This window comes from Melanaphis sacchari, unplaced genomic scaffold, assembly GCF_002803265.2.
Source record: "Melanaphis sacchari strain LSU unplaced genomic scaffold, SCAv2.0 Contig43_pilon_pilon, whole genome shotgun sequence".
In the NCBI taxonomy this organism is placed as follows: domain Eukaryota; kingdom Metazoa; phylum Arthropoda; class Insecta; order Hemiptera; family Aphididae; genus Melanaphis; species Melanaphis sacchari.
Genome location: NW_020271284.1, coordinates 3,413,846 through 3,427,850, shown reverse-complemented (window position 1 = coordinate 3,427,850; position 14,005 = coordinate 3,413,846). Strand labels below are relative to the sequence as shown.

The 14,005-nt window shown below is 24.8% G+C and overlaps 1 protein-coding gene across 2 annotated transcripts; it reads right to left on the bottom strand.

The window, feature by feature from the left end:
• Positions 1–1,389: 1,389 nt before the first annotated feature.
• On the bottom strand, positions 1,390–13,755 carry LOC112597666 (cadherin-87A). Of its 2 annotated transcripts, XM_025343810.1 has the most exons (29): positions 13,281–13,755; positions 12,344–12,543; positions 11,979–12,224; positions 11,001–11,135; positions 10,507–10,699; positions 10,297–10,409; positions 10,013–10,210; positions 9,794–9,952; positions 9,484–9,710; positions 9,141–9,408; positions 8,787–8,942; positions 8,303–8,716; positions 7,924–8,215; positions 7,467–7,679; positions 7,190–7,347; positions 6,505–6,774; positions 6,198–6,366; positions 5,925–6,133; positions 5,647–5,841; positions 5,382–5,556; positions 5,104–5,303; positions 4,905–5,004; positions 4,231–4,523; positions 3,861–4,172; positions 3,636–3,760; positions 3,465–3,569; positions 3,011–3,104; positions 2,795–2,941; positions 1,390–1,554 (listed from the first exon to the last, which is right to left on the bottom strand). In XM_025343810.1, the coding sequence occupies exons 1-29, from the start codon at positions 13,330–13,332 to the stop codon at positions 1,456–1,458; spliced, it is 5,517 nt and encodes a 1,838-aa protein (XP_025199595.1). In that variant the 5' UTR covers positions 13,333–13,755; the 3' UTR covers positions 1,390–1,455. The 2 variants fall into 2 exon arrangements, with proteins under 2 accessions (XP_025199595.1, XP_025199596.1); XM_025343811.1 differs by lacking the exons at positions 11,979–12,224; positions 12,344–12,543; positions 13,281–13,755 and adding an exon at positions 11,653–11,869.
• Between the last annotated feature and the right edge of the window lie 250 nt (positions 13,756–14,005).

Sequence of the window (14,005 nt, the reverse complement as noted above, 5' to 3'; positions counted from 1 at the left end):
GTTTCTATTTTAAAGTAATCTATATCATCATTATAATAAATATAATAATATCTGAATTCTATTTGTAATTAATATTTAGTTTTAGACTTAGTATATTCGCGGATGCCGACCTTTTTCGTTCATTCGTTGTCGTTTAATGTTCTTATAATTATTGTGTCCACATGTTTTTTACATCATGACTGAATAGAAGAAAATAGTGGGCAGTATAATAGGTACTGAACTATTCGTAGCTTAATTTTATTAAATAATCTACATATTATATTACATAATCGATATGCCTCATTTGCAAAAAGCTTTTATAGATGAAACTATGAAACTATCAAGAGTCAAGACTGCATGAACGTTAAATAAAAGTTCATGCTAATAAAAAATGATTCATTTTAACATCAACTAACTTCTAGCTAAACACCAAATACACCCATCTAATAAGTCATTAAGAATTAAGATACCTAACCTTTATTGTCTTTATTTTATTCGTACGTATTCACTATTCATGCAATATTATAATAATATTTGAAAATCAATTTTTCATTGCTATCTTTTTGATACCAATATTTTTATCTTTAAATGAGAATTTTAGATTTTTTTTTGGTAAGTGGGCGATAAAGATTAAAGATTTGAGAACCACTACTGTATATTTTACATTATAGGTTTTTATAATAAAAAACACGTGTAAAAAATAAATAAATATATTAAAACACTGTAATCACAAAGTAAAATGTGTTTAAAAAGATTTGTAATTCCAAATAATTTGAACAACAAATAAATCTAAATATTTATTAATTAGAAAATGTTAAAATTATTAAACATAAACTACTTATATTTCAAAGTACAATATAAAATTATAAAAATACAAAAATAAGTTTAATAATGGATAAATACTAATAAATAGTTTCACAGCGTAAAATAAATTTAAAATATTAATTACTTTATAAAATCTTATATACATATGTTAGATCTATAGTTTTTATTGAAAGGAATTCGTTTTTAATACTGAAATATCACAATTGATAAACATAAAAATAAATACATATAATTACTTATTACTTATTTCACATAAATAATAATTTGATGATCACATAGTTTACCATTTACGTTAAAATTTCTTCAATTAATTTAAAATGACATTTAAATGCAATCTAATTATAGAAAATAAAATACCTATTTTACATTTATAAATAGTTGGTCCTGTGTTAATCTTAATATGAATAATTTTAATTGACTTAATACATTATATAAATCAATTATTACATACATTTGATTCAAATATATTGCCATGTACCTTGTATATGATTATATTATAAAGTGATGTATAAATATTAACATAGATTAAATCAGACATAAATTTAATTTATGGTACTAGTGACTTTAAAACATTGAATAATTTTCTCTAGTGATGTTAAATACAGTAAATATAATAAAATGATTTATAAATTTATAAATATCAATGTTATATTATATATCGGAGTTGTTTATTAGCAAATTACTAGTATCTAAAGCAGAATCTGGGACTTGGAATGTAGATCCTTGAAATCCAAGTGAAGCTTCAAACATCTACAAATAACAATTTTAAAAAGTTAAATGAATGTAAAAATAGAATATTTGATTTAATAAAATGTTTTAGAAACAGTTATGTTAAGTATCATAATTTCTATAAAAGTAATAGCAATCAAAATAAATAAATCAAATTCAATTTTATTTTACAATTATCAAATGATTATAAGCAAAACTAAAAGTTACTAATTTAAAATAATAAATGTATTTTTGAAATACAATGATCATTTGAGCTCAAATTAAATGAATACTTTTACTCTTTAAGTTTTATTTTAAACTCTGACCATTGAGCCTGACATTTTTACTTTTCATATGAAAATATATATTTAAAAAAAATATAAATGATTGAAAATATATAAAACAAATATAATTTAAACATAGAATAATACCAGTAAAAATTAAAATTAAAATATTAAATTTTGATAATGATATTAATAGTATGACATGGCCAATTTATAATTAGTTTAATTGTATATAAAATTAATTTATTTACTATGATTACACAAATAATATATTGACTAATTTTCTATCAGAAATTCGACCGATGAAGATAAAATAAAACTTGACACTTTGGCACGTTAAAGTTACTTAACAATTTTATTATTAAATAATGACAAATACATAAAGAAAAAACTTAAAGGTCTCAAGGCCTAACACAAAAAGCCAAGAGAAAGATATATATAATGGGTGGATCAAATTAGCCACCATACACTTGCCTTAAACTTGTTAAATTTTGATATCAAAAAATAGGAGGAATGTAATTTATGTAATTATTTTATATACATATGGATGGCCAGTCATAAATGATCACAATCATTGATTGACCAGTCATTTATTTTAATTTTTTGATTAAAGCCATGTTGAACTTAGCAAGCTGAGGACACTTCAGATCATTTTTTGTAATTTAAAAAGAAAATGTACAATTTTAACAACCAATTTAAAAATCAAGATATCATAAAACAATCTTAAATTAACATAAGAATTGGCTATATTGAAGTAAAACATAATAAGGAATAAAAAACCCAATGTTTGTTTGTTGAATTACATTAAGTTAATTGTCAAATGCATACCAGTTTAGACCCAAAACTATAAAAGCGATGAGAAAAATACTGAAAGCCAGTCTGTTTGAATAAGTGTCTATTCTAATTTGATAGAAAACCTCTTTATCCACAAGATAATTAAACTAAATGTAAGTCTTGAATATTTTAATAGCATTAAATATTAATATTTAAATAAATACTTGTTGACTATGAGAAGTGCCTCCATCAGGAGGCAATGGTAAGACAGATCCTCCCAAAGTAGCATATTCACCAGGTGTCATTGTCAATAATGTATTTATAGAGCCACGGCGAGAAGGGCGCCGTATTGTTGCGTATGTATTATCTCCCTAAAATATACAATATTTGTAATGATTAATAACAATATTGAACAAAACAAAAAATTAACTCTAATTTACCACGATATTATCTTGATTTATTGGTATTTCTTTATTTTCTATATCACAAAAAACTTGCATAGTTAATTCTTGTTCTTCATATAACTTTAATTTTCTAAAACAAAAACAAATAAACTGAACTGAAATTTTGCAATTATACATCTTATTTTACTATAACACTTTTTGGTATAAAAACATATAAAGCAATTATGTTCAGTACTACTAAAATATTAATTAAAGCCAAGTAACAAGAAACATTTTATTATTTAGTACACTCTAATAAAAGAGGAAAATAATATTTTTGGCACAATCATTAAAAAATTAAGTATATAAAACTTAATTTAATGACTTTTGAATATAATACATTATCATTACTTTCAAGTTTTCCTGTTTATCAAATCCCTATATTTCTCATTTTTAGTTATAGTATTTAATTAAAAATATAAATTAATATTTATATTCAATATTATCTTACTGTTCAATCCAAAGAGGATTTTCTGTAGTACTGAGATCATCAATCACAGCTTTTTTTATCAGTATATCATTCTTTATTGAATTATTGTCCAATTCCGAAAACATCCTGATGAAATATATACATAAATAAAATAATTAATTAAATAATGTTAAATCTTCAAAATTAATTTACCAATGTCTGAAGCAGCAACAAATTATTAATACACCAATACATCCAACAGTCAATACAACTAATAAAGCTACCAAAGCAGCTATAGTAGGTTCAAATGATTCATTTTGAGTAACCACCAAAGCAGGCTAAAATTAACAAAATATAATTTAAAACATCAACCAATCTTAAATTGCAAAAGCAAATAATAATAATTCTTTTAATTTTATTAAACCTAGTTATACATACCACAACATTTTCAATAGCAAAATTATGATAATAGTCTTTCAAATAGTCATATTTATCATCAATTATAGTTAGAACTTCCCAACTAGACATTATATCATTTCTTGTTGGATCAACTAAGTGCAAATACACATCACTCCAATCAGGTTGAATGTAACCATATTGGTTAACATGATAACGAACATCATCCAATACAACAATCATATTAGTCACATTTGCTAAACTAGAGAGTATTTGTTCTCGACCTTCATTAACTGTTTGTGGAGCACGTGATACTATTAATTTAACTAATTGGTGGGTTTCATACACCCATACCTAAAAAAAATGTCCATATAGAATAGTCAATTTGATTTGATAAATGTAATTATATTACTGTAACTATTGTTGATGCAACTCTATAAGGAGGTGCACTTTCTTTGGCAGCTATTTGTAAGTCAAAACGTCCTTGATTATACTCAGCTAAAAATACAGCTGTAGAAATACGACCCGATTGATCAATTGAAAAAGGGTCTTTTAGTAAAGATGACCATGTCAAATTGTTTAATCCTGGTCTAAATAATTGTGTATTCTCTATATAATATACAACTGTACTGTTTTCTTCATAATCTAGATCAACTGATGTTACTTGAAGTACAATATCTCCAACTTTGGCCATTGTATTTACTCCTGAAAATGAAATATTTAGGATAGTACAAATTTAACTAATTAATTTAGTAATCTTTTAAAGTTTGATTAATATATACTGTTGATTCACAGCAGAAATTATCAAGCATAAATAAATGGATTAATTGCATTTAAATAAATTTATATTATAATGTAATGCAACTTAGTTAATATAAATTTAAAAATTTTAATTTAGAATAACTTTTATTTTTTATTTCTGTTATAGCTTAAATTGTTGTGTCTTTAAAATTTAAAATAACTTAAAAGTTTTGAAATTGAAATAAATTTTAATTTCATAAAAAAATTACAACTTAAAAAAATGGTATTCAAGTAAATGAAGTAACTCAATACCTTTTTAAGAACAATAAGATTGAATCGACTTACCGGCATAATAATGTTTAGATAGAAAAACTGGGGCATTATCGTTTTCATCTGTTACCAAAATTAATACTTTAGCCAAACTATAATCGTCTTCTTCTCCATCCTGTTAAGTAAATAATACAATTAAACACAAGCTTGAGTTAAATCAATTAGAGTAAAATTAGTTTAGACCAGACCCCCCATAAAATAATGATATAGTTACATTTTTTTGTTGATAATCGTTATCATTTGAAGCTTTAACAATAATTTCATATGAACTCTGTTTTTCTCTATCTAATGTATCATTTGCATAAATAGTTCCATCAATACGGTCCACAATAAATGGAACTGATATATTTGATATTAAATAATAATAAATACGTGCATTTTCACCTTGATCTAAATCAGTTGCTTTAATTTGACCTAAGAAATATTTTAAAAATATTACTCACTGTTACTTATAAACAATCAGTTTTTTTCATATCAATGTAAACAAATTACCAATCTTATACTGAGGTCTATTATTTTCTTTTACATAAAATGTATATAATGGTTTATGATTATCTTGTATAGGAAATCGAGGTTTATTATCATTAACATCAATTAAATTGATTGTGAGAAGTTTCAATGATTCGTGCCATGTTGGTGATCCTTGATCTCGTGCAACTAGAACCAACTAAATAAATATATTTTATTATAAATATTGACAATTATATTTTAATTTAAAACAGAAGAGAATATATTATATTTATGATTTATTTTGTACTTGATAAGATGATTTAGTTTCATAATCAAGTAAAATTTGAGTTTTTATCTGTCCTGTTTCAGTATTAATAGTAAATTCATCAGTCTGTTGAGCATTTGAATTTGCAACTTTGAAAAAATAAGTCACCCTGCCATTTTCTCCAAAATCTTTATCTTCAGCACAAACTGTTATAATTGATGTTCCAACACTAACATCCTTAAATTTAAATTTAAATTTTTAAATATTTTTTAACAATTTAAAAATATATATTTTACTTTTAGATAATAAGAGGAACTTACTTCTAGAATAGATAGAGTGGAATTATTAGCGGATGGATGAACAAATACTGGTTGATTTTGATTAACATCTAATACAGTAATGTTAATATTTGCTTGATCCCGAAAAATACCATCAAAAACATCAACTTCAATCAAATAAACGCCTTTTTTACCATTCAAAGACATAGCTGAGTATAAAAATCCAGAATCCTTATCAAGGGTAAATAAATCTAAAATCAATTCATCAAAAATACAATTTTATATATAAATATTATTTATTATATTCCTACAAACCTCTATTTCCTGATATAATAGAGTATTTCAATTTTGAATTCAGATCTTTATCAATGGCTTTCAATTGCATAAGTGGTGTTGTAGGAGTTGAGACAATAATAGACAATGAATAATCTTTTGGGTCAAATTGTGGTGGATTATCATTCACATCAATTAGTTTAATATATAACTGAAAATAAAATAATCAGCATTCACATCATTTATACTTATAAAGTAATTTAGCTTAAGGGTACATCATTAAAAAAAACTTAAGTATGTTTATTTTTTAAATATTATACTACAAAACAATTATTAAAAAAATATTTACCAATACTTCAGCAGTTTTTGTCAAACCAGGCGGAGCTTCATCTTTAGCTTGTATTGTTAACATAAAATCAGATGTTACTTCACGATCAAGAAAACTAGAATCATTAACTTTTACAATTCCTGTGTCTTGATCAATAATGAAACCATATTTATTGCCAATGATGGAGTAACGAACTAATCCAAACAATCCCTTATCAGCATCAGTAGCAATTACAATTGTAACAAAAGTTCCAACTGGTGCATTCTCTTCTATTTCTGCTTTATACTCAGTCTGAAATAGTAGTATATTAATAACAAAATAATATTTTTTTAAATAAACAATCAAACAGTAAATTTATTTTATTATAATATACTAACTAAAAATAAGAAATCACTAAAATTTGAAAGCTATACATAATATTTATTTAAATTTAATTGCTCAGTTATAGATACAAATGTATGTATAAGAACTATGCAAATAAAATAATTAAAAAACTTGTAAGTTATAAATGTTATTGAAAATATAATTGACTATAACAACTTAATATTACATCAACTTTATCGATTTCATAAATTATAGCCTGCATATTATTAATCCATTTATAATCTGAAGTATATTTTAACAATATTGATCAAAAATATTATTTAATATAAAGAATGAAGAAATTATAGTCGAGTACAATTTCAAAATAAATATACAATAGTACCTGATTAAAAACTGGAGTATTGTCATTTATGTTAGTAATTTTTATAAATATAGTAGCAGTTGTTGAAAGTTGGGGATGACCAGTGTCGTAAACAATCAAATTAAGATCAATATTTTCAATAGTTTCAAAATCAATTTTTTCTTTTGTGAATATAACTCCTGAAATTAAAATTTATTATATTATTTTAAATAGTGAAAATTATGACTATATTGATTAATATGATATGTTTATACATTTAAATATATTTTACTTTTATTATTTTGATTTATTACATTACCTGATGTCCGATTTACATCAATAAATGGATTCTCTGGTATAATATCATAATAATCAATTCCTGAGTCATCAGTTGCAATAAATTTTGCAATAACAGTACCAAGTGGTTGTTCTTCTGGACATGATACAGTATAATATGGATTCTCTTTAGTCCAAGGTGGATTAAATACTGGTGGTATATCGTTTATGTCTATTATAGTTACCATAAGTGTTCCTAGAAATATGAAAATTATTTAATAACTATCTTTAATTAGGTATAACAGAGTGATAAACTTAAATAAATAGGTACTTAATAAAATAAGAATATTTTACAAAATATAATATACAACTTTTTAATGTATTTTAATAGTAAGAATTTGAACTTTACTAATAATATTAAATTTTTTTTTATATATTGAATATTTTACATAACTTATAAATTATATTAAATTGAGTAATATTATACATTTATAAATAACCTTTAGACTGTTGAATGTCTGGAGCTGATGTATCAGTAACTACAACTGATAGACTAACAATAGCTGCAATGTTTCTGTCAATGGGTTTGGCTATTATTACATCACCATTAGACGCTCTAATTTTAAACCAATTTTTAATATCTAAATTATTATTCAATTGGTTTCCATTGCTGCTAAACCCAGTGATCTCTGAAGAATCTAATGAGAAATTTAAGGCATTTTCATCACTAGTATCTGGATCATGAGCAATAAGACGATATATAACTGTACCAACAGGAACATCTTCAGACACCTAAATATTATTACAAAATTAAAGTAATTGGACTGTATAACATTAAAAATCCAACAATAACCGTTAAACAGTTATTCAATTTCGTACCTCAGTTCGCTGTATTATCGGAGTGAATTCTGGACTCTTGTTATTTACATTAATTATATTTATGAATACTGTTGTACTTCCAGTTAATGCAGGTGTGCCTTTATCAATTGACAATGTTTTAATGGCATAATTTGAATGTTGATCAAAATCAAGTTTTGATGAAGTATAAATAAGTCCAGTAATAGGGTCAATAGCAAAATGGTTAAAAGAACCCTCTTGTATGTGATACGTAAGATTTGCATTCATATCGAAATCCTCATCTATTGCCTCAACTCTAATAACACTAAAACCAATGGGTTCATTTTCATGAATAGAAACATTATAAGATTCCAATAAAAATTGTGGACTATTATTATTAACATCTAATACAACAATGTTAACAGTTGCTTCATCATTATAAACTCCATCACTTGCCTATATTAAACAAATTATCAATTTTCATTAAGTTACTGTAAATCAAAATAAACATACACAATATACTTACACTTATAATAAGTGTTATATTATTTTTTGATCTTTGAAGTCCATCAGGAGATGAAATAAATATTTCTCCACTACTTTGATCTATTTTAAATAAATGTCTTTCATTTCCAGATATTATTGAATACAAAATTGATGATGATTTATCAGCATCAATAGCCTGTAAACAAATTATTTTGATTAATTATCATTTTAAGTTAAATAATAGTTAATCAAAGTATTATTTTGCAGTGAATATAAAATAAAATACTTTTTGGATGTTATATTATAAAATTATTAATTATTGAATTTTTCAATTTATTTAAATTAATAGGAAAAAAAATGTATAAATAAGTACATTACATTTTGTTCAACTTACTTGAACAATAAGAGGAGGTTCAAATGTTGTTACTCCTTCATCAATGAGACTTGTATAAGAGTGTTGAATAAAAGTTGGTGGATTATCATTACTGTCGGTAACCAAAATCATTATAGTTACTGAATTTGATTGTCCATTACCATTATCATCAGTTGCTATATAAGTTAAATAATAATTTGATTGTGTTTCATAATCTAAACATGGTGGTTTCCCAACATTTGAACAGAGTGCAACAGATATTACACCAGTGGTTTTTTCTACATTAAACCTTAAATTCAGAAAATTAAAAATATAATTTGATTGAAATAAATAGAAAATCAGAAATATTTAATAAAATATTTACTTATCAGCCGAAGGTCCATTTAATGTATAAACAATATTTGGGTTACTATCTCTATCAGTTGCTTTAACTATTCCTATTATGGTTCCAGGCGTAGCTGTTTCATTTACTGTAAGAGTGTAAGCATTGTTGTCAAATTCTGGAGGATTGTCATTAACATCTGTTACTTGAATTGTAAGTGTAGCTGTCGAAGTTAAATCATATTTTTCACTTGGTTCACTTGCTATTACCTATTTTATTGTAAACAACAAAATAAAGTTTACAAATTGTTGTATTAATATTTATTTAATTTATAAATACAACATTTTATTACCAAAACAATAAACTTTCTTTGATTAGGATCTTCATAGTCTAATTTCACATTATTTGCTAATTTTATTCCAACATCTATTGAACCAATAGCTTTGGTTGGTTCTACAACAAACAATTTTGACTCATCGTGTAACCGCAATGAAAATTCTGAATTTGCACCCTAAAGAAAAAACCGTATTTTAATTTTTGAAAGTTTTACAAATATTAAGTAGTTTCTTACTAAATCTAAATCCGTAACACTCATGTTTAAGTTGGGTAAAGGAGTACCAGGAGCTATATTTTCAGGTATTGAGATAAAATAGTCTCGCTTATTAAAGACTGGTGGTTCATCATTAACATCTTGTATAGTTATTGTAATAATTGCAGTGGATGAACTTAATTTGTCATCCAAAGCTGAGCCATTAAAAATTTCTCTAGCCTAAAAATAAAAAAAATTATTAATTTATTTAAAACAATATTAATCATTTAACTAAATAACGTAATATTCATATTATGCATACTTACTCGAACAGTTAATGTAATGATACCATTATTATTAGTTAAAGTTTCTCGGTCTATTGGTTTAGCAGTACTTAAATTACCTGATAGGCCATCTAAAGAAAAATAATCCATAGGATCTGCAAAATAATAATTTTTTATTATTTTAAATGCTAAATTTTAAGTAATATGTTCAAGGTAAAATTAATTCTAGATTAAAAGTATACATTTATTTACTTTGTATTAAGTCATAAACAATACTTCTTGGATCACCTCTATCACCATCTTTTGCATTTACTGTTAAAATATGAGTTCCAACTGATATATCTTCACTAATTACAGTAGTAAGAGATCCATGAAAAACAGGAGGCATGTTTTGAATGTCTTTAACATGTATATCTAAATTTATTTTGGTTTCATGTACACCATCCTAAAAATTATAATATGTATTATAAAGAAATATTAAAATTTTAAATTAAGCAACACAAAAATAATTACAATATCAGCTAATATATCATTTTACTTTATTATTAATTCAAACAATTGTTTATAATTATGTCCGTATATTATAATTCTTTAAAATATATTTAACTAAGAAATAGTATAATAAAGTATTATTATAATTAAAGAGATAAAAATGTCATTATGTATCATAAAAAAATTCAAAATTGTAATTTTTATAGCTCAAATAACAAAAGTTGTATGCATTTTATGTTTTAGTTATTACTTACGCTAGCAATTAAAAACAGTTTGTAAAACTGAGTTTCTGAATATTGTATATCTCCATTTACAACTAAAACTCCCAAATAGTAACTTTCACTAACATTCAATGGTTGTATTTTGAATTTTGAACATCCATCATCATTCTGAAAATTATATTGCGTGTTAATAATTTTCATTTAAATTATCAATAAGTGAATATTTTTATTCAAACATGCAATGCAATTTTGACATTATAAAATAGTATCTAAAATTGCATGCCAAAATTATATCATGCAGCATAAGAATTTAATTATATTACAAAAACAAAAATGTACAGAATCACTTAATATTATAAATTATTTGTCAAGTTGATGCAATTTGTTAACATAATGGAAATTGTAACTGTAGTTAGGATGACAATGTTGGAATGCATTATAGATATACACAGCACTTAATAATAAAAAAGTTGATGCTTAATGTACAAAAGTAATTTATCGTTGCAAACTGGTTGGAACAGTCTTATTTAATATGATGTGATTGGTGTCAGAACATAGGTTGCCATACAAATTAAATCAATACAATTGCATGTGGTAATCAGAACAATAAAAAGAACAAAATATAACATTATTATTAGTCTTAAAATGATGACAACATCCACAAAAACATAAATTTTTCATACACCTTGGGGAAAATCAAGTGATGATCAGACTTGTTGAACAAACAGTAATATTGACGCATAGAATCAGATATGATGTATTTGCGTTGGCGTCATAGAATAGAGTGTCACCTTGTCTTGCCTTTTCTATAATTGATTAAGGTGAAAATCTGAATCGATTTGTATTATGTACCATATTAGTGGTTAGAAGGAATGAGCACCAGCAGTACAGTACACAGTACACAATATTTGTACTTTATATTTGCGACTGCTGCGAACTGCATCAAAATATATCTTAGTCTATAGTACTATTTGTATCAAGTGTTAATATAATAATTTTTAAATAAATAACCTGGAAAACTGATTCACATCTAACTTCAAGAGGTTCACCAACTTTGTCTACATCTTCAACATGGATCCATTTAAATACAGTAGTACCAATTTGAGATTCTTCATTCACCATACCTTCATAAGGGGTATGTACAAATGTAGGCGCATTATCATTTTCGTCTAATATAATCACAGATATAGGAAGTCGAACAACATCACCAGAGTTTTTTTGTTGCAAAGTTACAGTAAATTTTAATGTATCACTTTCCTATAACACAAAAACAAATATTATTTAAATTCCAGTTATTATTCCCATTATGTAATTAATTATGAATATGTAAGATATGTTACTCTGAATAATTTAAAATAATCTATTAAAAAATCTACCTCGTGATCTAATGGTTTTGCAACAGTAACAACTCCAGTATTAGAATCAACAACCAAATGATCAGTTCCTTCTATACCGTATAATAGATCATTTTCATTTCCAAAAGAATCAACTCCTTCAAGTTTGTAAATAGATTGACCTACTGGAATGTTTTCAGAAAGAGCTTCATTATCCATATACTTATTGAACACTGGTAAATCTATTAAACACATAAAATGAAATTAAATATAATTTATTTAACAGGAGTAAAAAATTTGTATAACAAAAGTTGATCAAAACTTTATAAATATAATAACATGTCTCATAAAATATAATTTGATCTTCAATCAATAAAATAAGAACTTTGAACATTCAGTTTAATCACATAAAATTTTTAATAATATTCCAACATGTAGGAACATATTATTAATTAATAATTATGATCATACTTTAAATGCATTTAAACCCAATTTAAGTAATTTTCATATTTAATATGATAACACGCTTGTCATTTATATAGATATAAATATTGTCATGTTTATATTTTGTATCTATAAAAACATTAAATGAATGTATTATTTTGTTTATTTTCGATTCTATTTAATGTAAAAAATTTTAATTCACAAATTAGTATTACCTATTCATCAAATTGCATGTTATTGAGTATCTACTTATTTAATGACCTATAATATTTTAAGGTTGTATTGTAGGATGAAATAAAATAAAATTTTAATCAGTGATACAGCCAGTTTAAATAATGGATTATTAACTGATTACTTAATTAAATAAACTTAAATTTAACTATACATTTTTTAACGTAAGTGGACGTATAATAAAATTATATATTTGTTTTATTAGGCACAAAATTAAATGTTAAACTAATTTATAAATTATAATATCTAGTCTAAAACTAATACTAACATATAGGTAGATTAATCAACATTCAAAAGTAATTACCATCAGCATAGGAAGAAGAAATAAGTAAAAAAGTCCAAAATATGTAGTTCATTTTAATTTTCAAAAAAACACAGCGTAACAAATCAATATCGATTAAACTTCATCAAGTACACTAAAGTTTGGAACAAAATACATTTTTCGAGCATTTTAAAACCAAACAACTAGACGGAAATTGAATAAAATGAGAACGAGACCCAGTACATTTTCACGTAAATCGAAAACGATTAATTATGTTATGAATAAACACTGCACGACTAGACGTGTGTACTACACCAATGTCCAGTAACGGTTACGGAAGTACATCAAAATAAAACGACGATGTACATTAGGACTTGGGTACATAATAATAATAATAATAATAATTAATAACGAAAGATGATGATGAACAACGAACAGTAATAATAATAATAATAGGTGAAAGAACAGGTTGCAATACACTTTGCTGCACTACGGTGCATACGATGTACACTGTCGAGAGTTGAGATATCGCTAGGCGGCGTCTTATTGGTGACAAGATAGCTGTGTACAGGTGGTTGAACCGTGGCGGGCTTACGAAGATCATTCATAAATTAATAACAGACGACGCAGGCGGCAGGTCGGTCAAAAATTCAAAATAAATTTCGAAGTTTGTAAATAGAATCTAAGTTCTATTTATAATCATCAAGGAGCGTTTAAAAATACCCGTGAGTCGGATGCAAGTTCAAAGTACAGCTCAAGTCCAAAGT

Bases quoted from the DNA above. Each gene is read 5' to 3' on its own strand.
- LOC112597666 (XM_025343810.1), bottom strand. From the start codon at position 13,332: ATGAACTACATATTTTGGACTTTTTTACTTATTTCTTCTTCCTATGCT. The intron at 12,225-12,343 runs GTAGATTTTTTA...TTTGTGTTATAG, and splicing joins CAAAACCATTAGATCACGAG to GAAAGTGATACATTAAAATT. The intron at 5,304-5,381 runs GTAATTTGTTTA...AATATTTCTTAG, and splicing joins TAGACCTCAGTATAAGATTG to GTCAAATTAAAGCAACTGAT.